Raw genomic sequence first — 25,029 nt, forward strand, 5'->3', positions numbered from 1 at the left:
ATCCCGGGGCAGGGCAACGGAACTGTGATAAAGCAAAGGCCGCGGGCTTGCGAGGGGAGCCGATAAAAGGCAGGAGAGTAGACGTTTTTTTTGCTCGGGGGGAGCACAAGTCTATCTTGAAATCGGGAAAAACGATTCCATCGATGGGCTGGGAGAATTTGGGCCAGGCTGTGAGCTCGACCCGACCGATCGCATGCAAACTAGATTTACGGGCTTCTGGCCTGGGGCGGCTGGGAGCGTTTTTCCCCCAAGAAACCAACAGGCCAAAGACCCCTTTCTCACGGGTTGAAATATTTACTTGTACATATCTATTCTATTTATTTTATTTTGTTAGTATGTTTGGTTTTGTTCTCTGTCTCCCCCTTTTAGACTGTGAGCCCACTGTTGGGTAGGGACTGGCTCTAGATGTTGCCAACTTGGACTTCCCAAGCGCTGCACATGGTAAGCGCTCAATAAATACGATTGATTGATTGATTGATTCTGCTGACCTACTGGTGGGCATGGAAGGGGGTCACTACTGAAAGGAGCCCGGGACTGGGAGCCAAGAGGACCCGGGTTTTCATCCTGGCTCTGCCTCAGTTTGCTCATCTGTTAAGTGGGGATTCGATCCTACTCCCTCCTCTTAAAACCGAGGCCCAACTGGGACAAGGACTGTGTCCAACTTGATTATCTCAGATCAACCCCAGAGCTAAAAAATAATAATAATAATAATAATAATGGCATTTATTAAGCGCTTACTATGTGCAAAGCACTGTTCTAAGCGCTGGGGAGTTTACAAAGTGATCAGGTTGTCCCACGGGGGGGCTCACAGTCTTCATCCCCATTTTACAGATGAGGGAACTGAGGCCCAGAGAAGTGAAGTGACATGCCCGAAGTCACCCAGCTGACAAGTGGCGGAGTCGGGATTTGAACCCATGATCTCTGACTCCAAAGCCCGGGCTCTTTCCACTGAGTCATGCTGCTTCCCCCCAAAAACAGTGCTTGACACATAGTAAGCACTTAAAAAATACGGTTATTATTATGGTTTGCTTCCTGGGTGCAGGGCAGTGTAGTAGAATCCACAGGTGGGAAGTAGACATGATCCCCTGGTACAGTGCTTTGCACACGGTAAGCGCTCAATAAATACGACAATGAATGAATGATCCCTGCTCCTTCACGGGGTGGGGGAAATCATTCATTCATTCAATCGTATTTATGGAGCGCTTCCTGTGTGCAGAGCACTGGACTAAGCGCTTGGGAAGTCCAAGTTGGCAACATCTAGAGACGGTCCCTACCCAACAGCGGGCTCACAGTCTAGAAGAGGGAGACAGACAACAAAACAAAACGTATTAACAAAATAAAATAAATCAGTCTAAGAATATAGGTGGCCACGGAGAAGCAGGGTGGTTCAGTGGAAAGAGCCCGGGCTTGGGAGTCAGAGGTCGTGGGTTCGAATCCCGACTCCGCCACATCAGCTGGGTGACGTTGAGCAAGTCACTTCACTTCTCTGTGCCTCACTTACCTCATCTGTAAAACGGGGATTAAGACTGTGAGCCCCACGTGGGGCCACCTGATTACCTTGTATCTCCCCCAGCACTTAGAACGGTGCTTGGCATAATAATAATAATAATAATAATGATAATAATAATGGCATTTATTAAGCGCTTACTATGTGCAAAGCACTGTTCTAAGCACCGAGAGGGTTACAAGGTGATCAGGTTGTCCCACGGGGGGCTCACAGTCTTAATCCCCATTTTACAGATGAGGGAACTGGGGCACAGAGAAGTGAAGTGACTCGCCAAAAGTCACACAGCTAGCAATTGGCGGAGCCGGGATTTGAACCCGTGACCTCAGACTCCAAAGCCCGGGCTCTTTCCACTGAGCCACGCTGCTTCTCATATAGTAAGTGCTTAATAACTATGAGCCCACCTTTTAGACTGTGAGCCCACTGTTGGGTAGGGACTGTCTCTGTAGGTTGCCAACTTGGACTTCCCAAGCGCTTAGTCCAGTGCTCTGCACACGGTAAGCGCTCAATAAATACGATTGATGGATTATTATGGGACTGGTTTGGGAAAGTGAGTGGTTTCCTTGACAGACTGGGAACCGTCTGAGATTAGCTCTTTCCCCAGCTCCCCCAGGGTTCAAGAAACTTCTCGGGGATTAGATAACCGACCGAAGGGAGGATCTAATTGCAATTTCTCCGAGAATTCCTCGGCACCCGTGATGATGGAATGGGCCGGGGCAGAGGACCAGAGACGAAATGGATCTCGTCAATGCATTTCGTCAACGTGGCTGAGGGCCGGAAAGCGGGCGCAATCCGCTCACTGGATCCAAGTCGCTTTCATCATCATCATCATCAATCGTATTTATTGAGCGCTTACTATGTGCAGAGCACTGTACTAAGCGCTTGGGAAGTACAAATTGGCAACATATAGAGACAGTCCCTACCCAACAGTGGGCTCACAGTCGAAAAGAGACTCAAGGCTTTCGGCCTTGAGTCTCCGCGGGAGGAAAGTCTCGAAAGGCCTTACGGGGTTGCGGCCCGGGGGCGAACAAAACAGTCTTTTAGACTGTGAGCCCACTGTTGGGTAGGGACTGTCTCTATATGTTGCCAACTTGGACTTCCCAAGCGCTTAGTACAGTGCTCTGCACACAGTAAGCGCTCGATAAATACGATTGATTGATTGATTGATTGAACCAAACGGCTTCCTCGCACGAGGCGATGCCACTTAAGCGGTCAAGGGGTTAGGGCCCGCGACTTACGGCTTCTTTCTCCCGGTCCATGATCGTTTCCAGTTCCTCGAAATGACGAAGTTTGATCTCCAGCTTCTTCATCTGGGTCTCAACCAGGAGGGCCACCAGGGACTTGATCTTCCTCTCCTCGACTGCAGCGAGATGCTAGAGGAAAGAAGCCGGGAAGAAATGCGGGGCCGCAGAGGGAGGGAGGGAGAGAGAGAAAGTCACCAAAGGCGGGGGACGGAGGGGGCAACGGTGGCCTAGATTCCCCTCCCCCCCGGTCCTCGTTTACTAAACGCTAATTCTGGCTTTTCTACTCTCAACTTCTTTGACGATTATAATTCTGTTGCCTTAACTCTATTTATTTTACTTGTACGTATCTACTCGATTTATTTTATTTTGTTAGTTGTTTGGTTTTGTTCTCTGTCAAGCTAGCTAGCTCTCTTCCTCCCTTCAAGGCCCTGCTGAGAGCTCACCTCCTCCAGGAGGCCTTCCCAGACTGAGCCCCTTCCCTCCTCTCCCCCTCGCCCCCCTCTCCATCCCCCCATCTTACCTCCTTCCCTTCCCCACAGCACCTGTATATATGTATATATGGTTGTACATATTTATTACTCTATTTATTTATTTATTTATTTATTTTACTTGTACATTTCTATCCTATTTATTTTATTTTGTTGGTATGTTTGGTTCTGTTCTCTGTCTCCCCCTTTTAGACTGTGAGCCCACTGTTGGGTAGGGACTGTCTCTATGTGTTGCCAATTTGTACTTCCCAAGCGCTTAGTACAGTGCTCTGCACATAGTAAGCGCTCAATAAATACGATTGATTGATTGATTGATTGATTGATTTTACTTGTACATATCTATTCTATTTTATTTTGTAGTATGTTTGGTTTTGTCTCCCCCTTTTAGACTGTGAGCCCACTGTTGGGTAGGGACTGTCTCTATATGTTGCCAATTTGTACTTCCCAAGCGCTTAGTACAGTGCTCTGCACACAGTAAGCGCTCAATAAATACGATTGATGATGATGTTGGGTAGGGACTGTCTCCATATCAATCAATCAATCGTATTGAGCGCTTACTGTGTGCAGAGCACTGTACTAAGCGCTTGGGAAGTCCAAGTTGGCAACATATAGAGACGGTCCCTACCCAAAGTGGGCTCACAGTCTAAAAAAAAATGTACTTTTCTCCCCATCGGGGAATCGAACCCCGGTCTCCCGCGTGACAGGCGGGGATACTCACCACTATACTAACGAGGAACACGCCCGACACACTTTTTGATACCCTATAATAATAATAATGATGGCATTTATTAAGCGCTTACTATATGCAAAGCACTGTTCTAAGCGCTGGGGAGGTTACAAGGTGATCAGGTTGTCCCACGGGGGGCTCACAGTCTTAATCCCCAAGTAGACCCTGGTGACAATGTTGCCAGCTTGTACTTCCCAAGCGCTTAGTACAGTGCTCTGCACACCGTAAGCACTCAATAAATACGATTGATTGATTGATTGTGGGCGGGGAATGTGTCTGTTTATTGTTATATTGTCCTCTCCCGAGGGCTTAGTACCCAGTTAGCACTCAATAAATACTTTCTAGACTGTGAGTCCACTGTTGGGTAGGGACCGCCTCTATATGTTGCCAACTTGTACTTCCCAAGCGCCTAGCACAGTGCTCTGCACATGGTAAGCGCTCAATAAATACGATTGAACTGAATGAATGAACTTACTGACCGACAAGTCAAACTGACAGAGTATACGGAGAAAAATGCTCGGTGAAAAGGCTCTCTTCCCCTGGGTGACTGGACTTTGGCTACGAGCCTTTTATTCTATCAAGCCCGGAGCTTAGTAGGGTGCTTGTCATTCATTCATTCATTCAATCGTATTTATTGAGCGCTTACTGTGTGCAGAGCACTGGACTAAGCGCTTGGGAAGTCCAAGTTGGCAACATCTAGAGACGGTCCCTACCCAACAGCAGGCTCACCATCTAGAAGGGGGAGACAGACAACGAAACAGAACATATTAACAAAATCAAATAAATAGAATAGTAAATATGGACAAGTAAATAGAGTGATAAATCTGTACAATCAATCGTATTTATTGAGCGCTTACTGTGTGCAGAGCACTGGACTGAGCGCTGGGGAAGTACAAATTGGCAACATATAGAGACAGTCCCTACCCAACAGTGGGCTCACAGTCTAAAAGGGGGAGACAGAGAACAAAACCAAACATACTAACAAAATAAAATAAATAGAATAGATATGTACAAGTAAAATAAACAAATAGAGTAATAAATATGTACAAACATATATACATATATACAGGTGCTGTGGAGATAGGGAGGGGGAGAGGAAGAAGGGGCTCAGTCTGGGCTCAGCCTCTGTCCCATCAAAGGCGCTCAACAGATACCACAATTATTATTATTCCATCATCATCAATCGTATTTATTGAGTGCTTACTGTGTGTAGAGCACTGTACTAAGCGCTTGGGAAGTACAAATTGGCACAAATTTCCACAAACCACTGCGGGGCAGATTCCACAGAGAGTCAAGGCACCGGGGAATGAGGTCTTAAACCAAAGAAGCAGGCGGATGGCAATATTAATCCTCGTGGCGCCGACAAGTCATCGGCAACTCTGAGCTTGCCTCCTGTGGTGTCTTTTAAGGAACAGAGATATCGTCCTCTCCTCCACAAGCTTTATTTTTCTCTTTCTCTCTCCTTCTCCCTCTCCAGTTGCAGGATGGACAGCAAGTTTCTCTTGAAATTTCCACAGCATCAATCATCAATCGTATTTATTGAGCGCTTACTGTGTGCAGAGCACTGGACTAAGCGCTTGACCTCAATGTGAGTTCCAGCCCTCTTGTGAATTTCACTGGAGACGGGGACTGGACTTCTAGCCCTGATCTTCCTCCCCCTCTACAGTGTAAGCTTGCTGTGGGCAGGGAATGTGTTTGTCATGTTCCCCCCCGCTTCTAGACCGTGAGCCCACTGTTGGGTAGGGACTGTCTCTATATGTTGCCAACTTGTACTTCCCAAGCGCTTAGTACAGTGCTCTGCACACACTAAGCGCTCAATAAATATGACTGATTGATTGATTGAGAGAGAAGAAGTGCGGCTCAGTGGCAAAGGGCACGAGCTTGGGAGTCCGGGGTCATGGGTTCAAATCCGGCCTCAGCCAATTGTCAGCTGGGTGACTCTGGGCAAGTCACTTCACTTCTCTGGGCCTCAGTGACCTTATCGGGAAAATGGGGATGAAGACTGTGAGCCCCCCCCGTGGGACAACCTGATCACCCTGTAACCTCCCCAGCGCTTAGAACAGTGCTTTGCACATAGTAAGCGCTTAATAAGGGAAGAGGGGGAAGGAAAAGAAAATGAACAACAACTCTGTTACCAACACGATTTCACAGGTTACGGAGCTTTTGAGGCTGATCTGTTTGGATCCATTTATCAAAAGAATCGGCGTGGCCAGGTGGAAAAGAGCCGGGATTTGGTTTCTTATCCCGGCTCCACCAGTTCCTGGCTGTGAGGCCTTGGGCAAGTCACTTCACTTCCCTGTGCCTCAGTGCCCTCAACTGTAAATCCCTGTGCTCCCTCCTGCCTAGACCGCGAGCCCCGTGCGGGACGGCGACTGTGTCCAGCCTAATTAAACTCGCATCTACTTTTTTTTTTTTGGATGACATTTATTAAGCGCTTACTATGTGCAAAACACTGTTCTAAGCGCTGGCGAGTTTACAAGGTGATCAGGTTGTCCCACGGGGGGCTCCCGGTATTAATCCCCATTTTCCAGATGAGGCCCAGAGAAGTGAGGTGACTTGCCCCAAGTCACACAGCTGACAGTTGGCTGAGCCGGGATTGGAACCCATGAACTCTGACTCCCCGGGCTCTTTCCACTTCAACGCTTGGCTATATAGTAAATGCTTAAATCAATCGTATTTAGTGAGCGCTTGCTGTGGGCAGAGCACTGTACTAAGCGCTTAGTGAAGGGGGCAGATGTGTGATGAGCGGGGGTGGGGCCAGGGGCAAAGGAAGCGGGCACCACGGAGAGTAATAATGGGGATGAAGACTGCGAGCCCCCGTGGGACAACCTGATCACCTTGTAACCTCCCCAGCGCTTAGAACAGTGCTTTGCACATAGTAAGCGCTTAATAAATGCCATTATTATTATTATTAAATACTGTAAAAAAAAAAAAAACGACTAAAAATCAATGTGTTGGTATGACCAAGAACTACACAGATACGCGCTTTTCTTTCCCTAATCTCCTCTCGTAATCCTAGTAGGAGACAAGGACTGTGGGGCGGTTATGAGAAATATATGCGCTGGGAGGAGATTCTTACGGGCAATGATAACGCAATAGTAAGGGATTATTATTATTATTATTATTATTATTATATACTGTAAAAAAAAACGAAAAACAACTAAAAATCAATGTGTTGGTATGACCAAGAACTACACAGATACGCGCTTTTCTTTCCCTAATCTCCCCTCATAATCCTAGTAGGAGACAAGGACTGTGGGACGGTTATGAGAAATATATGCGCTGGGAGGAGATTCTTACGGGCAATGATAACACAATAGTAAGGGATTATTATTATTATTATTATTATATACTGTAAAAAAAAAGAAAAACGACTAAAAATCAATGTGTTGGTACGACCAAGAACTACACAGATACGCGCTTTTCTTTCCCTAATCTCCCCTCATAATCCTAGTAGGAGACAAGGACTGTGGGACGGTTATGAGAAATTTATGTGCTGGGAGGAGATTCTTACAGGCAATGATAACGCAATAGTAAGGGATTATTATTATTATTATTATATACTGTAAAAAAAAAACGAAAAACGACTAAAAATCAATGTGTTGGTACGACCAAGAACTACACAGATACGTGCTTTTCTTTCCCTAATCTCCCCTCATAATCCTAGTAGGAGACAAGGACTGTGGGACGGTTATGAGAAATTTATGCGCTGGGAGGAGATTCTTACAGGCAATGATAACGCAATAGTAAGGGATTATTATTATTATTATTATTATATACTGTAAAAAAAAACGAAAAACGACTAAAAATCAATGTGTTGGTACGACCAAGAACTACACAGATACGTGCTTTTCTTTCCCTAATCTCCCCTCATAATCCTAGTAGGAGACAAGGACTGTGGGACGGTTATGAGAAATATATGTGCTGGGAGGAGATTCTTACGGGCAATGATAACGCGATAGTAAGGGATTATTATTATTATTATATACTGTAAAAAAACCCGAAAAACGACTAAAAATCAATGTGTTGGTACGACCAAGAACTACACAGATACGCGCTTTTCTTTCCCTAATCTCCTCTCGTAATCCTAGTAGGAGACAAGGACTGTGGGGCGGTTATGAGAAATATATGCGCTGGGAGGAGATTCTTACGGGCAATGATAACGCAATAGTAAGGGATTATTATTATTATTATATACTGTAAAAAACCCCGAAAAACGACTAAAAATCAATGTGTTGGTACGACCAAGAACTACACAGATACGCGCTTTTCTTTCCCTAATCTCCCCTCGTAATCCTAGTAGGAGACAAGGACTGTGGGGCGGTTATGAGAAATATATGTGCTGGGAGGAGATTCTTACGGGCAATGATAACGCAATAGTAAGGGATTATTATTATTATTATTATTATATACTGTAAAAAAAACAGAAAAACGACTAAAAATCAATGTGTTGGTATGACCAAGAACTACATAGATACGCGCTTTTCTTTCCCTAATCTCCCCTCATAATCCTAGTAGGAGACAAGGACTGTGGGACGGTTATGAGAAATATATGCGCTGGGAGGAGATTCTTACGGGCAATGATAACGTGATAGTAAGGGATTATTATTATTATTATATACTGTAAAAAAAAACTGAAAAACGACTAAAAATCAATGTGTTGGTATGACCAAGAACTACACAGATACGCGCTTTTCTTTCCCTAATCTCCCCTCGTAATCCTAGTAGGAGACAAGGACTGTGGGACGGTTATGAGAAATATACGCGCTGGGAGGAGATTCTTACGGGCAATGATAACGCGATAGTAAGGGATTATTATTATTATTGTTGTTATTATTATTATTATTACTATTTGTGAGTGGTCCCTGCCGGGTCAAAGCCCTTCTCCATGATCCACCGCTAACTTCCAGTTCTGAAAAAAGGCTGCCATAAACCACGGTCTTCTCCCAGAACAGGCCAGGAGAGGCTGGAGAGGGAACAGCATCAACTTGGACTTCCCAAGCGCTTAGTCCAGTGCTCTGCACACAGTAAGCGCTCAATAAATACGATCGATGATGATGATGATGTTTAGACTGTGAGCCCACTGTTGGGTAGGGCCTGTCTCTATATGTTGCCAATGTGTACTTCCCAAGCGCTTAGTACAGTGCTCTGCACATAGTAAGCGCTCAATAAATACGATCGATGATGATGATGATGAACGGTCTAAACGCCAATTCGGGAACGTGACGGAGCCTGGAGAAGTGGAGACTTTGTAAGGTTGAGAGGGGGAGGGAGAACCCATCGGGAAAAGAACGGAAATATATTTTTAAACTATTTCAAAAAGATTAATTTATCCCGAAACAGGGTGGGGGGCGGGGGGAGAAGATAACATCCTTTCCTCCTCTCCAGTCTGGTAAAATATGCTGAGCGGCTGATGCTATATGTTTTACAGAAAGAAAGCCACCCACAGAAAAGCTGGCAAATTCATGTATAAAAGAGCTATTTTAAGTGCTTCTTCTTTGACAGTACAGGACAGTGCTAAGTTATTATTTGCAAGGAATCTGAATTGAAAAAAAAAAACCCCCAAAAACCCGATGGAACATCAATGCCCCAAGTGACTGCTTTGATAGCCCCAACCGAAGGATTCTCCTGAGATGAAATCAATCAATCGTATTTATTGAGTGCTTACTGTGTGCAGAGCACTGTACTAAGCGCTTGGGAAGTACAAATTGGCAACATATAGAGACAGTCCCTACCCAACAGTGGGCTCACAGTCTAAAAGGGGGGAGACAGAGAACAAAACCAAACATACTAACAAAATAAAATAAATCTTCCCAAGCACTTAGTCCAGTGCTCTGCACACAGTAAGCGCTCAATAAATACGATTGATGATGATGATGATGGATGAACGAAGGAAACGGGCTGTCATTCATTCATTCATTCATATTTATTGGGCGCTTACTGTGTGCGGAGCACTGGACTAAGCACTTGGGAAGGACAAGTCGGCAGCATATAGAGATGGGCCCTACGCAACAGTGGGCTCATCATCATCATCATCATCATCAATCGTATTTATTGAGGGCTTACTGTGTGCAGAGCACTGTACTAAGCGCTTGGGAAGTACAAATTGGCAACATATACAGTCCCTACCCAACAGTGGGCTCACAGTCTAAAAGGGGGGAGGCAGAGAACAAAACCAAACATACTAACAAAATAAAATAAATCTTCCCAAGCACTTCCCAAGTACAGTGCTCTGCACACAGTAAGCGCTCAATAAATACGATTGATTGATTGATTGATTGATAGAAGGGGGAGACAGACCACAAAACCAAACATAAAATAAATAAAATAAAATAAACAGAATAGTAAATACGTACACGTAAAATAAATAGAGTAATAAATCTGTACAAACATATATACAGGTGCTGTGGGGAGGGGAAGGAGGTAGGGCGGGAGGGATGGGGAAGGGGACGAGGGGGAGACAAGGAAAAATCACAAACCTTCGCTTTGGTGGCGGCGGAAGCGAGGGCGGCCGCGGCGGCCGTGGCCACGTTTCCTTCGGAAATTTCATGCTCCACCTTCTTTTTCCCAACGTCGCTCTCTCTCTCTTTGGACGCGTCGGCATTCTGCTTGTTCTCCTCGGCGTCTTTCTCCTCTGCAAGGGACAACAGCGTGGCGGTCACCGTCACCGCCGGGGCCCGCTAACTCGGGCCAACTCGACTCGCCCGAGCTCTTAGTACAGCGCCCGGCACCTAGTAAGCGCTCGATCAATGCTCAATTAACCATCGGCAGCATCGGCGGTGTTCGGCTTAGCTGCCACTCTGAGCGAGGCGTCCTACGAGGTGAGTGACCAAAGCGGGGTGAGACCCAGAGACCCGGCTAAGGTCATCAGCATCATCAATCGTATTTATTGAGCGCTTACTGTGTGCAGAGCACTGTACTAAGTGCTTGGGAAGTACAAGTCGCCAATGCGAGAGCGAGAATTGGGAGGACGTGCGTTCTCAATCGATCAATCAATCGTATTTATTGAGCGCTTACTGTGTGCAGAGCACTGGACTAAGCGCTTGGGAAGTACAAGTCGGCAACATACAGAGGCAGTCCCTACCCAACAGTGGGCTCACGGTCTAGAAGGGGGAGACAGACAACAAAACCAAACACACTAACAAAATAAAATAAATAGAATAGATATGTACAAGTAAGATAAATAAATAAATAGAGCAATAAATATGTACAAACATATATACATATATACAGGTGCTGTGGGGAAGGGAAGGAGGTAAGACGGGGGAGGTTCTCATCCCGGCTCTGCCACTTGTCTGCTGCGTGTTCCTGGACAAGTCACTTCACTTCTCTGGGCCTCAGTTCCCTCCTCTGTCAAATGGGGATTAAGGCTGTCGGTCCCATCTGGGACAATCAATCAATCGTATTTATTGAGCACTTACTGTGTGCAGAGCACTGTACTAAGCACTTGGGAAGTCCAAGTTGGCAACATACAGAGACAGTCCCTACCCAACAGTGGGCTCACGAAGGGGGAGACAGAGAACAAAACATATTAACAAAATAAGATAGTCAAAGGTCATGAGTTCAAATCCCAGCTCCGCCACGTGTCAGCTGTGTGACTTTGGACAAGTCACTTCGCTCCTCTGGGCCTCAGTTCCCTCCTCTGTCAAATGGGGATTAAGGCTGTCGGTCCCATCTGGGACAAGGACTGTGTCTAATCGTATTAGTCGAAGGTCATGGGTTCAAATCCCGGCTCCGCCATGTGTCAGCTGTGTGACTCTGGACAAGTCACTTCCCTTCTCTGGGCCTCAGTTCCCTCCTCTGTCAAATGGGGATTAAGGCTATCAGTCCCATCTGGGACAATCAATCAATCAATCAATCGTATTTATTGAGCACTTACTGTGTGCACAGCACTGTACTAAGCGCTTGGGAAGTACAAGTTGGCAACATATAGAGACAGTCCCTACCCAACAGTGGGCTTACAGTCTAAAAGGACAAGGACTGTGTCTAATCATATTAGTCAAAGGTCAGGGGTTCAAATCCCGGCTCCGCCATGTGTCAGCTGTGTGACTCTGGACAAGTCACTTCCCTTCTCTGGGCCTCAGTTCCCTCCTTTGTCAAATGGGGATTAAGGCTGTCGGTCCCATCTGGGCCAAGGACTGTGTCTAATCGTATTAGTCAAAGGTCAGGGGTTCAAATCCCGGCTCCGCCACTTGTCAGCTGTGTGACTTTGGGCAAGTCACTTTGCTTCTCAGGAACTGAGATGAGGGCCTCAGTTCCCTCATCTGGAAAATGGGGATGAAGACAGTGAGCCCCACTTGGGACAACCTCACCTCATCCCCTTGTATCCTCGCCAGCGCTTAGAACAGTGCTTTGCACATAGTAAGCGCTTAACAAATGCCATCATTATTATTATTATTATTAGCTTCTATCTACCCCAGCGTTTAGACAGTGAGCCCAATGTTGGGTACGGACTGTCACTATATGTTGCCAATTTGTACTTCCCAAGCGCTTAGTACAGTGCTCTGCACATAGTAAGCGCTCAATAAATACGACTGATGATGATGAGAAGAGAAAGCACTCTCTCAACCGAGCCTGGAAAGAATTGAGTGTGAGCCCCCTTTTAGACTGTGAGCCCGCTGTTGGGTAGGGACTGTCTCTATATGTTGCCAACTTGTACTTCCCAAGCGCTTAGTACAGTGCTCTGCACACAGTAAGCGCTCAATAAATACAATTGATGATGATGATGAGTGCTGAAGCCTGGTTGCGGGATTAAGAGCGTGAGCCCTTTGCGGGACAGGGACTCGTACCCACCGTAGCGCTTAGAACAGTGCTTGGCACATAGTAAGCACTTAACAAGTAAGTGCTAGACTCTGCTCACTTCTAGACTGTGAGCCCACTGTTGGGGCCCGTCTCTATATGTGGCCAACCTGGACTTCCCAAGCGCTTAGTACAGCGCTCCGCACGCGGTAAGCGCTCAATAAATAGGACTGAATGAGCGAATGAACAAGTACCATAATTACTGGTATTATCCGTTACCTGATTTGGGATCCTCGCTGGCTTCGCAATCTTGTTCCTTCTCACTGTTCTTCTCATTTTCTCCATCCTGGGCTTTGTCGCCTTCATCTGTCTCACTTTCTCCCTTGTTTTCCGCCTGGAGGGATTAAAGGGGAGCGGGATGGAGGGAAGGAGGTTGGAAAGAGGACAAAAAAAAAAAAAAAGTGCCACTTTTTCCAGGCATTATAGCTTCAGAAACACAAAGTATGCCGCTTATTTCTCGTGGGAACTGGACCTCATCATCATCAATCGTATTTATTGAGCGCTTACTGTGTGCAGAGCACTGGACTAAGCGCTTGGGAAGTACAATTTGGCAACATTATAGAGACAGTCCCTACCCAATAGTGGGCTCACAGTCTAAAAGGGGGAGACAGAGAATAAAACCAAACATACTAACAAAATAAAATAAATAGAATAGATATGGACAAGTAAAATAAATAGATCGGAAGTACCGGAGAGCGAAGCAGGGTGGACTATTATTGGGAGCCGGACTCATCGCTCTGCTTCTGTGACGCCAACGCCCGGCTTCAGTATCACCATCGTGGAAATCGGTGGTACTAGCAGATGCTTACTGTGTGCAGAGCACTGTACTAAGCGCTTGGGAGAGAGTCCACCAGAACGGAGTCGGTGGACACGTTCCCTGCCCACCGTGAGCTTGCAGTTTAGAGGGGACACTAACGAGATGCTAAGCACGGCAGATAGAAAGAGAACGGGAAAAATCACCTTGGAGGAGTCACTTGGCTTTTCCGTGCCTCGGTTCCCTTATCGCCCAAATGGGGGGTTCAATCCCCGTTCTCCCTCCAACTTAGCCCTTGTGGGACCGGATGATGTGCTATGTACTGAAAGCTCACCTCCTCCAAGAGGCCTTCCCAGACTGAGCCCCCTTTTTCCTCTCCTCCTCCCGATCCCCCCGTCCTACCTCCTTCCCCTCCCCACAGCACCTGGATATATGTTTGGACAGATTTATCCCTCTATTTATTTCACTTGTCCATATTTATTATTCTATTTATTTTGTCCATGATGTGCATTAGAGAAGCAGCGTGGCTCAGTGGGAAAGAGCGCGGGCTCTCTTGCCAGGAATTGCCAGGGCCAGAGTACGTTTTTTTAGGAGATTTTGATGAAGCCCGTTAGTCTGTATCATCTAAAAAATGCTTCCAAGTGAATGTGGGCCACAGCACCTGCATATATGTTTGTACGTATTTATTACTCTATTTATTTTACTTGTACATATCTATTCTATTTATTATATTTTGTTAATATGTTTTGTTCTCTGTCTCCCCCTTCTAGACTGTGAACCCACTGTTGGGTAGGGACCGTCTCTATATGTTGCCAACTTGGACTTCCCAAGCGCTTAGTCCAGTGCTCTGCACACAGTAAGCGCTCAATAAATACGATTGATTGATTGACTGATTTGGAGTCCGAGGTCCTGGGTTCAAATCCCAGCTCCGCCACTTGTCAGCTGGGTGACTTTGGGCAAGTCACTTCACTTCTCTGGGCCTCAGTGACCTCATCCGGAAAATGGGGATGAAGACTGTGAGCCCCCCGTGGGACAACCTGATCACCCTGTAACCTCCCCAGTGCTTAGAACAGTGCTTTGCACATAGTAAGCGCTTAATAAATGCCATTATTATTATTACTATTATTTAGCTTTAATTCTATTTGTTCTGACGACTTGACACCCGTCCACATGCTTTGCTTTGTCGTCCGTCTCCCCCTTCTAGACTGTGAGCCCGTCGTAGGGTAGGGACCGTCTCTAGATGATCCCGACTTGTACTTCCCAAGCGCTTCGTACGGTGCTCTGCACACAGTAAGCGCTCAATAAATACGACTGAATGAATGACTACGTACCCCAGGGCTTAGTACAGTGCTTGCCACATAATAAGCACTCAGCAAACCTCCCCGTTAGTCTTATTACGATCTGCTTGAATGAAGAGGTTGCACCCCCTCTCTCAGGATCTCCCTCGCTCTGTTTCAATCAATCGTATTTATTGAGCGCTTACTGTGTGCAGAGCACTGTACTAAGCGCTTGGGAAGGACAAGTTGGCAACATATGGAGACAGTCCCTACCCAACAGTGGGCTTACAGTCTAGTTCCCGGCCTAGTACCCAGGCATCCGACAGACCCGGGGTCCAATCCTAGCCGGACACTCTCCTGCCGGGTGACCTCGGGCAAGTCATTTCACTTCTCTGTGCCTCAGTTACCTCGGATGTAAAACGGGGATTAAGACTGTGAGCCCCACGTGGGACAGGGACTGTGTCCCGATTTGCTTGTACCCACCCCCGGCGCTCAGTACGGTGCCTGGCACACAGTAAGTGCTTTTAGACTGTGAGCCCACTGTTGGGGAGGGACCGCCTCTATATGTTGCCAACTTGGACTTCCCAAGCGCTTAGTCCAGTGCTCTGCACACAGTAAGCGCTCAATAAATACGATTGATGATGATGCTGCTGAACAAATACAACAGTTATTACCATTATTAGACAGCACAGACCGACTGAGCCCCTTCCTTCCTCTCCCCCTCGTCCCCCTCTCCATCCCCCCATCTTACCTCCTTCCCTTCCCCACAGCACCTGTATATATGTATATATGTTTGTACATATTTTTTACTCTATTTATTTATTTATTTTATTTGTGCATATCTATTCCATTTATTTTATTTTGTTAGTATGTTTGGTTTTGTTCTTTGTCTCCCCCTTTTACACTGTGAGCCCACTGTTGGGTAGGGACTGTCTCTATATGTTGCCAATTTGTACTTCCCAAGCGCTTAGTACAGTGCTCTGCACATAGTAAGCGCTCAATAAATACGATTGATGATGATGATGATTTTGTTAGTATGTTTGGTTTTGTTCTCTGTCTCCCCCTTTTAGACTGTGAGCCCACTGTTGGGTAGGGACTGTCTCTATATGTTGCCAATCTGTACTTCCCAAGCGCTTAGTACAGTGCTCTGCACATAGTAAGCGCTCAATAAATACGATTGATGATGATGATGATGATGACTCTGCTCAATGCCTTCTTCCGCACACTGTGGGCACCGGCCACCTCCATCCTGCCAAATGCTTTCCCATAACCGGCCCCCTTCCAGAGACTCCTCGGGAAAAGGGAATGGATCTCGTCACGTGGACTTCCCGCCTCACGAACGGAACCTCCTTTACCTTTTCCGGCTGCTGCCCTTCCGTTTCGGTTTCCATTTTCTCTTCTTCGGCCCCTTCTGCAAGACAAGGAATGCGAAAACATTAACGAGGAGGAGGAGGAGGAGGATCCTGTTGCCTGAATGTGGCAGAGGGGAGGGAAGAGGAGGAGGGTGGAAGGGAAAAGGAGGGGAGAGAAGCCTGCTCTGTGTCTGCCCACGGCCCTCAAGGACTTAATAATACTAATGATAATGGTGATTATAGCATTTGTTCTGCCACTTGGCAGCTGTGTGACCTTGGCTAAGTCACTAACCTCCTCTGTGCCTCGGCTACCTCACCTGCAAAATGGGACCTTAATACTCCTCAATACAAGAAGCAGTGTGGCTCAGTGGAAAGAGCCCGGGCTTTGGAGGTCCCGACTCTGCCACGTGTCTGCTGTGTGACCTTGGGCAAGTCGCTTAACTTCTCTGAGCCTCAGTGACCTCATCTGTAAAACGGGGGTGAAGACTGTGAGCCCCCCGTGGGACAACTTGTTCAGCCTGTATCCCCCCACAGCGCTTAGAACAGTGCTCTGCACATAGTAAGCGCTTAACAAATGCCAACATTATTATTATTACTTGTTCTCCCTCCTACATAGACCGCGAGCCCCGTGTGTGACCTGATGATTTTCGATCTACTCTAGGGCTTAAGTAATAATAATGATAATAATAATAATAATAATAATAATGATGGCATTTATTAAGCGCTTACTCTGTGCAAAGCACTGTTCTAAGCGCTGAGCACTGTTCTAAAAGTACGGTGTTTGGCACACGGAAAATGCTCAACGAATACCATCATTAGTGTTATCGCTATCATTCCTGAAGCAAGAATGCCGCACAAGTGAGTGAAATGGGCCAAGTTTGAGTTTTCCCACCGAGTTCCTTTTCTCGCTACTGAAAGCGGGATTGCACCAAGATTCAAGGGTGTTTTTCGGTAATTAACAAGGCCCTAAATATTCATGTTTCTAAAGACTTGGCACTCGTAAGGTACGCTGTATCTGGGGCCAACCCTTTAATTAACCACGATTCCGCGACGAACGGCTACATAAATATCTCTATTAATATGACAACGGTGCAGATCAAGCGGCGACCTTTGGAACGGGAAGATCCTGGAGCTGGAAGTCGGATTGGGAAGCGGAGGGGTATGCAACTGGCAACAATCCCATGGGAGGCTGCTACTGGAGGTTATTTGAAGTGGCCTTTATTCTATGAAGCGCTTTTTTTATTTTTAAAGCTGTTCTCGTGGACCAAAAGGGAAAACAGGCTTTCCTCGGGCCCGGTCGAAACCCTAAATCCTTTACGGCTTTATTTTTTTTCCAGAATCACACACACCATCCCTTTGTCTCAAAACTGCCACGGCCCGGATGAGACAAGGGGACTTAATTAAAGCAGCCTAGAATCCTAAAGGAATACGACGGCACACGATTTTTTTTAACTTGTACTGCTCTAAATTTTATCGGTTATGACTGAGCCCCCTCAGCACCCGTATTTATGTTTGTACAGATCTATTACTCTATTTATTTTACTTGTACATATTTCCTATTCATTTTCTTAATGGTGTGCACCTAGCTTTATTTCTATTTATTCTGATGACTTGACACCTGTCCACATATTTTGTTTTGTCATCCGTCTCCCCCTTCTAGACTGTGAGCCCGCTGTCGGGTAGGGACCGTCTCTAGGTGTTGCCGACTTGCGCTTCCCAATCAATCAATCAATCATATTTATTGAGCGCTTACTGTGTGCAGAGCACTGTACTAAGCGCTTGGGAAGTCCAAGTTGGCAACATATAGAGACAGTCCCTACCCAACAGTGGGCTCACAGTCTAGAAGGGGGAGACAGAGAACAAAACCAAACATATTAACAAAATAAAATAAATAGAATAGATAGTTCCCAAGCGCTTAGTCCAGTGCTCTGCACACAGGAAGCGCTCAATAAATACGACTGAATGAGTGAATGAATGGTTTTTTGAAGGGAAACGCTTGGACAGCGTAAGTAACCTCACCATCACCGATAAGAATAATAATAACGATGGCATTTATTAAGTGCTTACTATGTGCAAAGCACCGTTCTAAGCGCTGGGGAGGTTACAAGGTGATCAGGTTGTTCCACGGGGGGCTCACAGTCTTCATTCCCATTTTCCAGATGAGGGAACTGAGGTCCAGAGAAGTTAAGTGATTTGCCCAAAGTCACCCAGCTGACAAATGGCGGAGCCGGGATTCGAATAATAATAATAATGATGGTATTTGTTAAGCGCTTACTATGTGCCAAGCACTGTGACTTGCCCAAAGTCACCCAGCTGACAATTGTTAGAGCCAGGATTTGAACCCATGACCTCTGACTCCAAAGCCCGGGCTCTTTCCACTGAGCCACGCTGCTTCTCTAACCGACGAAGGTTCCCTCTCATGGTATGTACTAGGCGCTCCCCAGTAAGTGCTGGTGTAGACAGACTGGGAGCCTCACGTGTGACCTGACGATCTTACATCTACCCCACGCTTAGTACAGTGCTTGGCACATAGCAAGCTCTTACACGCCACAATGACTTGACTGATCATTAGATTAGATTAGAAGCAGCGTGGCTCAGTGGAAAGAGCCCGGGCTTTGGAGTCAGAGGTCATGGGTTCAAATCCCGACTCCGCCCATTTTTTTTTTTTGATGGCATTTATTAAGCGCTTACTATGTGCAACGCACTGTTCTAAGCGCTGGGGAGGTTATAAGGTGATCAGGTTGTCCCACAGGGGGCTCACAGTTTTAATCCCCATTTTCCAGATGAGGTAACTAAGGCCCAGAGAAGAAGTGACTTGCCCAAAGTCACCCAGCCGACAGTTGGCGGAGCCGGGATTTGAACCCATGACCTTTGACTCCAAAGCCCGGGCTCTTTCCGCTGAGCCACGCTGCTTCCCAACTTCCAAATGCTCCCAATGCTTCTAAACCATTCATTCATTCATTCAATCGCATTTATTGAGCGCTTACTGTGTGCAGAGCACTGTACTAAGCGCTTGGGAAGCCCAAGTCGGCAACATCTAGAGACGGTCCCTACGCAAAAACGGGCTCACACTCTAGAAGGGGGAGACGGACAACAAAACAAACCACGTGGACAGGTGTCAAGTCGTCAGAATAAATAGAAGTAAAGCTAGATAATAATAAACCACGCTGCTTGGGACTCTCCTGAATGTTTTTTTTTTTTAAAGTCCGGCTCTTCAAAACTGTTGTTTGTCCGTTTATAACAACTACAGCGTGCCCATTCCCCTTTCCGCAAATAGAAGTAAAGCTAGATAATAATAAACCACGCTGCCTGGGACTCTCCTGAATGCTTTTTTTTTTAAAGTCCGGCTTTTCAAAACTGTTCTTCGTCCGTTTATAACAACTACAGCGTGCCCATTCCCCTTTCCGCAAATAGAGGTAAAGCTAGATAATAATAAACCACGCTGCTTGGGACTCTCCTGAATGGTTTTTTTTTTAAAGTCCGGCTCTTCAAAACTGTTCTTTGTCCGTTTACAACAACTACAGCGTGCCCATTCCCCTTTCCGCAAATAGAGGTAAAGCTAGATAATAATAAACCACGCTGCTTGGGACTCTACTGCTTTTTTTTTTTAAAGTCCAGCTCTTCAAAACTGTTCTTCGTCCGTTTATAACAACTACAGCGTGCCCATTCCCCTTTCTGCAAATAGAGGTAAAGCTAGATAATAATAAATCATGCTGCTTGGGACTGTACTGAGTGTTTTTTTTTTAAAGTCTGGCTCTTCAAAACTGTTCTTTGTCCGTTTATAACAACTACAGCGTGCCCATTCCCCTTTCCGCAAATAGAGGTAAAGCTAGATAATAATAAACCACGCTGCTTGGGACTCTACTGAGTGTTTTTTTTTTTAAAGTCCGGCTCTTCAAAACTGTTCTTTGTCCGTCTATAACAACTACAGCGTGCCCATTCCCCTTTCCGCAAATAGAAGTAAAGCTAGATAATAATAAACCACGCTGCCTGGGACCCTACTGAGTGTTTTTTTTTAAAGTCCGGCTCTTCAAAACTGTTCTTTGTCCGTTTATAACAACTACAGCGTGCCCATTCCCCTTTCCGCAAATAGAAGTAAAGCTAGATAATAATAAACCACGCTGCTTGGGACTCTCCTGAGTGTTTTTTTTTTTTTTTAAAGTCCGGCTCTTCAAAACTGTTCTTTGTCCGTCTATAACAACTACAGCGTGCCCATTCCCCTTTCCGCAAATAGAAGTAAAGCTAGATAATAATAAACCACGCTGCCTGGGACTCTACTGAGTGTTTTTTTTTAAAGTCTGGCTCTTCAAAATTGTTCTTTGTCCGTTTATAACAACTACAGCGTGCCCATTCCCCTTTCCGCAAATAGAAGTAAAGCTAGATAATAATAAACCATGCTGCCTGGGACTCTCCTGAATTTTTTTTTTTTAAAGTCCGGCTCTTCAAAACTGTTCTTTGTCCGTTTATAACAACTACAGCGTGCCCATTCCCCTTTCCGCAAATAGAGGTAAAGCTAGATAATAATAAACCACGCTGCTTGGGACTCTACTGAGTGTTTTTTTTAAAGTCCGGCTCTTCAAAATTGTTCTTTGTCCGTTTATAACAACTACAGCGTGCCCATTCCCCTTTCCGCAAATAGAAGTAAAGCTAGATAATAATAAACCACGCTGCCTGGGACTCTACTGAATTTTTTTTTTTTAAAGTCCGGCTCTTCAAAACTGTTCTTTATAACAACTACAGTGTGCCCATTCCCCTTTCCGCACCCTCCGGGCTTCCACGCGGACTTCAATCTCTCGTTCGGAGTACAGAGAGCACATTTTTTGGCAGTTCTTCCCGGCTCTTCTGGTCCTGGGGATTTCTCTCGTTTGTTCCCTACTGTTCGGATCCTCTTCACCCGCGTTTACTCCCTTTCGCACTCGTCTGGGCATCTTTCCACGTAGCCCCACGAAGCCTCCCACCTTCGGTCTGTCAAGCCAATTATGGCTCGGAATCACCGGCAAAGCGGAAGGTCGACGGAGGAGATTAAAAAGGGGGAAAAAAACCACCCCACAATGATATACGTCAATCGGTCGACAAAGGAGATTAAAAAGGGGGAAAAAAACCCACAATGAAATACCTTAATCGTCAATTTCTTCACCGTGAGCCACGCCGCTGATGTCCGTAGGCAGAAATGTAGTATTTCGACTAACGTGATTCCCCTTCCAGGCTGTTAGCTCTTGTTATGACCCCAGTTAGACCGTACTCTCCCGAGCGTTCAACACAGTGCTCTTCACCTGTACTAAGCGCTCAGTAAATACGACCGACTGCTTGACTTTACTGAGCTTGCCTTAGCCGTACCTCATCTTAAAACTCGTCCTAAATGCAGAGGACTGGCAGAACACTGAACTGACTCTGGCTACCGTATAATAATAATCATCATCAATCGTATTTATTGAGCGCTTACTATGTGCAGAGCACTGTACTAAGCGCTTGGGAAGTACAAATTGGCAACATATAGAGACAGTCCCTACCCAACAGTGGGCTCACAGTCTAAAAGATAAAAGATAAAAGTCTAAATAATGATAATGATGGCATTTATTAAGCGCTTGCTACGTGCAAAGCACTGGTCTAAGCGCCGGGGAGGTCACAAGGTGATCAGGTTGTCCCACGGGGGGCTCAGGGTCTTCAACCCCATTTGACAGATGAGGTCACTGAGGCCCAGAGAAGTGACAAAGTCACACAGTGGAAAGAGCACGGGCTTTGGAGTCAGAGGTCATGGGTTCAAATCCCGGCTCTGCCAATTGTCAGCTGTGTGACTTTGGGCAAGTCACTTCACTTCTCTGTGCCTCAGTTCCCTCATCTGGAAAAGGGGGATTAAGACTGTGAGCCCGTGGGACAACCTGATCACCTTGTATCCCCCCAGCGCTTAGAACAGTGCTTTGCACATAGTAAGCGCTTAACAAGTACCATCATCATCACATATCTAGGGAGACCGCCCGTGGCCCAGTGGCTCCAGCCCACGCCTGGGAGTCGGAAGGGGCTGGGTTCTAATTCCGGCTCCGCCCCCCGCCTGCTGTGTGACCTTGGGCAAGTCGCCTCACTTCTCTGGGCCTCATCTGGAAAATGGGGCTTAATCAATCAATCAATCGTATTTATTGAGCGCTTACTGCGTGCAGAGCACTGTACTAAGCGCTTGGGAAGTCCAAGTTGGCAACCTATAGAGCCAGTCCCTACCCAACAGTGGGCTCACAGTCTAGAAGGGGGAGACACAGAACAAAACCAAACATATTCACAAGATAAAACAAATAGAATAGATATGTACAAGTAAAATAAATAGAGTAATAAATATGTACAAACATATATACATATATACAGGTGCTGAGGGGAAGGGAAGGAGGTAAGACGGTGGGGATGGAGAGGGGGACAGGAGTAACGTGCCGGAAAATTCGATTTCAGCTTCCCTGTGATGCCTAATCCTTTTAGCAGCCACGTCCCTAGAGGGATTTGATTTTCCTGCTCAGGATGCCGTGCTCCTGCCCGCCACATTTTAGTTACACCAAATAATAACAATGATTGTGGCGTTTATTCAACGCTTACTATGTGTCAGGCGCTGTACTAAGCGCTAGCAAACTGGACTGGACACAGTCCCTTGTCCCGCGGGGGGTACAGTCTTAAACCCCATCTGATTTGCTTGGATCCAGCCCGGCGCTTAGTAAGTAAGCGCTTAACGAACACGGCGATTAATACGATTGTGATCTGCCCCTTTCGGGGGGGGGGGGGCAAGTCGCTTCGCTTTTCTTTGCCTCAGTTACCTCATCTGGAAAATGGGGATGATGACTGTGAGCCGCACATGGGATAATGACAGTATGGATTTGTTAAGCAGTTATGTTGCCAACTTGTACTTCCCAAGCGCTTAGTTCAGTGCTCTGCACACAGTAAGCGCTCAATAAATACGACTGATGGATTGACTACGCGTTGACTATGTGCCAAGCACCGTTTTAAGCACTAGGGTAAATACAGGGTAAGCAGGTTGTCCCTTGTGGGGCTCACATCATCATCATCATCATCAATCGTATTTATTGAGCGCTTACTATGTGCAGAACACTGTACTAAGCGTTTGGGAAGTACAAATGGGCAACATACAGAGACAGTCCCTACCCAACCGTGGGCTCACAGTCTAAAAGGGGGAGACAGAGAACAAAACCAAACATACTACCAAAATAAAATCAATAGAATAGATATGCACAAGTAAAATAAATAAATAAATAGAGTAATAAATATGTACAAACATATATACATATATACAGGTGCTGTGGGGAAGGGAAGGAGGTAAGATGGGACAACCTGATGGCCTTGTATCTCCCCCGGCGCTTAGAACAGCGGTTGGCACATAGTAAGCGCTTACCAAATACCATCATCATCATGGACTTTTAGACTGTGAGCCCACTGCTGGGTAGGGACTGTCTCTATATGTTGCCAATTTGTACTTCCCAAGCGCTTAGTACAGTGCTCTGCACACAGTAAGCGCTCAATAAATACGATTGATGATGGATGATGTATATGTATATATGCTTGTACATATTTATTACTTTATTTATTTATTTATCTTGTACCTATTTATTCTATTTATTTTATTTTGTTAGTATGTTTGGTTTTGTTCTCTGTCTCCCCCTTCTAGACTGTGAGCCCGCTGTTGGGTAGGGACTGCCTCTATATGTTGCCAACTTGGACTTCCCAAGCGCTTAGTACAGTGCTCTGCACACAATAAGCACTCAATAAATACGACTGATTGATTGAGCCCCACGTGGCACAACCTGATTACTTCGTATCTCCCTCGGCGCTTAGAACAGTGCTGGACACATAGTAAGCGCTTACCAAATACCATCATCATCATGGATGATGTATATGTATATATGTTTGTACATATTTATTACTTTATTTATTTATTTATTTATCTTGTACCTATCTATTCTATTTATTTTATTTTGCTAGTATGTTTGGTTTTTTTCTCTGTCTCCCCCTTCTAGACTGCGAGCCCGCTGTTGGGTAGGGACCGTCTCTATGTGTTGCCGACTTGCATTTCCCAAGCGCTTAGTCCAGTGCTCTGCACACAGTAAGCGCTCAATAAATTCATTCATTCATTCAATCGTATTTATTGAGCGCTTACTGTGTGCAGAGCACCGTACTAAGCGCTTGGGAAGTCCAAGTTGGCAACATATAGAGACGGTCCCTACCCAACAGCAGGCTCACAGTCTAGAAGCGGGAGACAGACAACAGAACAAAACATGTTAACAAAACAAAATAAATAGAATAGTAAATATGTACAAGTAAAATAGAGTAATAAATCTGTACAAACCTTATAGGATGTACTAGGGATAGGGTAGTGTTTAAGTGGCTCGACAGGATAACGCTACTATATTGTTACTAAACGTGAGCATGCTGTAGCACGATCCTGCTAATTCTGTTGTAGTGTACAGTGCTCTGCACTTAGTAAGTGCTCAATAAATACCGCTGATTGATTGATTTGGTGTGAGTTCGACAATACATACGATTGATCGATTGATTGATTGATTGAGACGGGCGCCTCGGGCTCCGAAGCCACGGGACCCCTTGGGCCCTTCCCTTCCCGAAGTCCGAGGACGAGGACTCACCGGGTTTCTCGGGCTCGTCGGGCCCGGTGCCGGCGATGCAGCTGCTCTCCAGGCCGTAGGTCGGATCCACCTTCCCGGACGCCCGCGCCGCCTCTTGGACCTTCCGGACGTGGGCCTCGACCAGTTCCAGGGGCACCTCCTCTCGGACCCGGGAGAACTCCTCTGCGGAGAAAAAAATCGATGAATCAATCAATCAATCGGATTTATTGAGCGCTGACAGTGTGCAGAGCACTGGACTAAGCGCTTGGGAAGTC

At 46.1% G+C, this 25,029-nt stretch overlaps 1 protein-coding gene and 1 non-coding gene across 2 annotated transcripts in view; both read right to left on the reverse strand.

Annotated features, from left to right (window-relative positions):
* SMARCC1 (SWI/SNF related, matrix associated, actin dependent regulator of chromatin subfamily c member 1) overlaps positions 1-25,029 on the reverse strand; it is a 117,989-nt gene that overhangs the window by 16,570 nt on the left and 76,390 nt on the right. The window contains exons 23-27 of the mRNA XM_038755452.1: positions 24,776-24,937; positions 16,149-16,204; positions 12,982-13,096; positions 10,443-10,597; positions 2,743-2,877 (exon numbers count right to left, since the gene is read on the reverse strand). Coding sequence (XP_038611380.1) covers positions 2,743-2,877; positions 10,443-10,597; positions 12,982-13,096; positions 16,149-16,204; positions 24,776-24,937 — 623 coding nt within the window. The remainder of the gene's footprint in view (positions 1-2,742; positions 2,878-10,442; positions 10,598-12,981; positions 13,097-16,148; positions 16,205-24,775; positions 24,938-25,029) is intronic.
* Positions 3,900-3,971, reverse strand: TRNAD-GUC. The gene has a single exon. It is a non-coding gene; the product is annotated as a tRNA-Asp (tRNA).

The sequence above is a fragment of the Tachyglossus aculeatus genome, chromosome 13 (assembly GCF_015852505.1).
Source record: "Tachyglossus aculeatus isolate mTacAcu1 chromosome 13, mTacAcu1.pri, whole genome shotgun sequence".
NCBI classification, from domain to species: domain Eukaryota; kingdom Metazoa; phylum Chordata; class Mammalia; order Monotremata; family Tachyglossidae; genus Tachyglossus; species Tachyglossus aculeatus.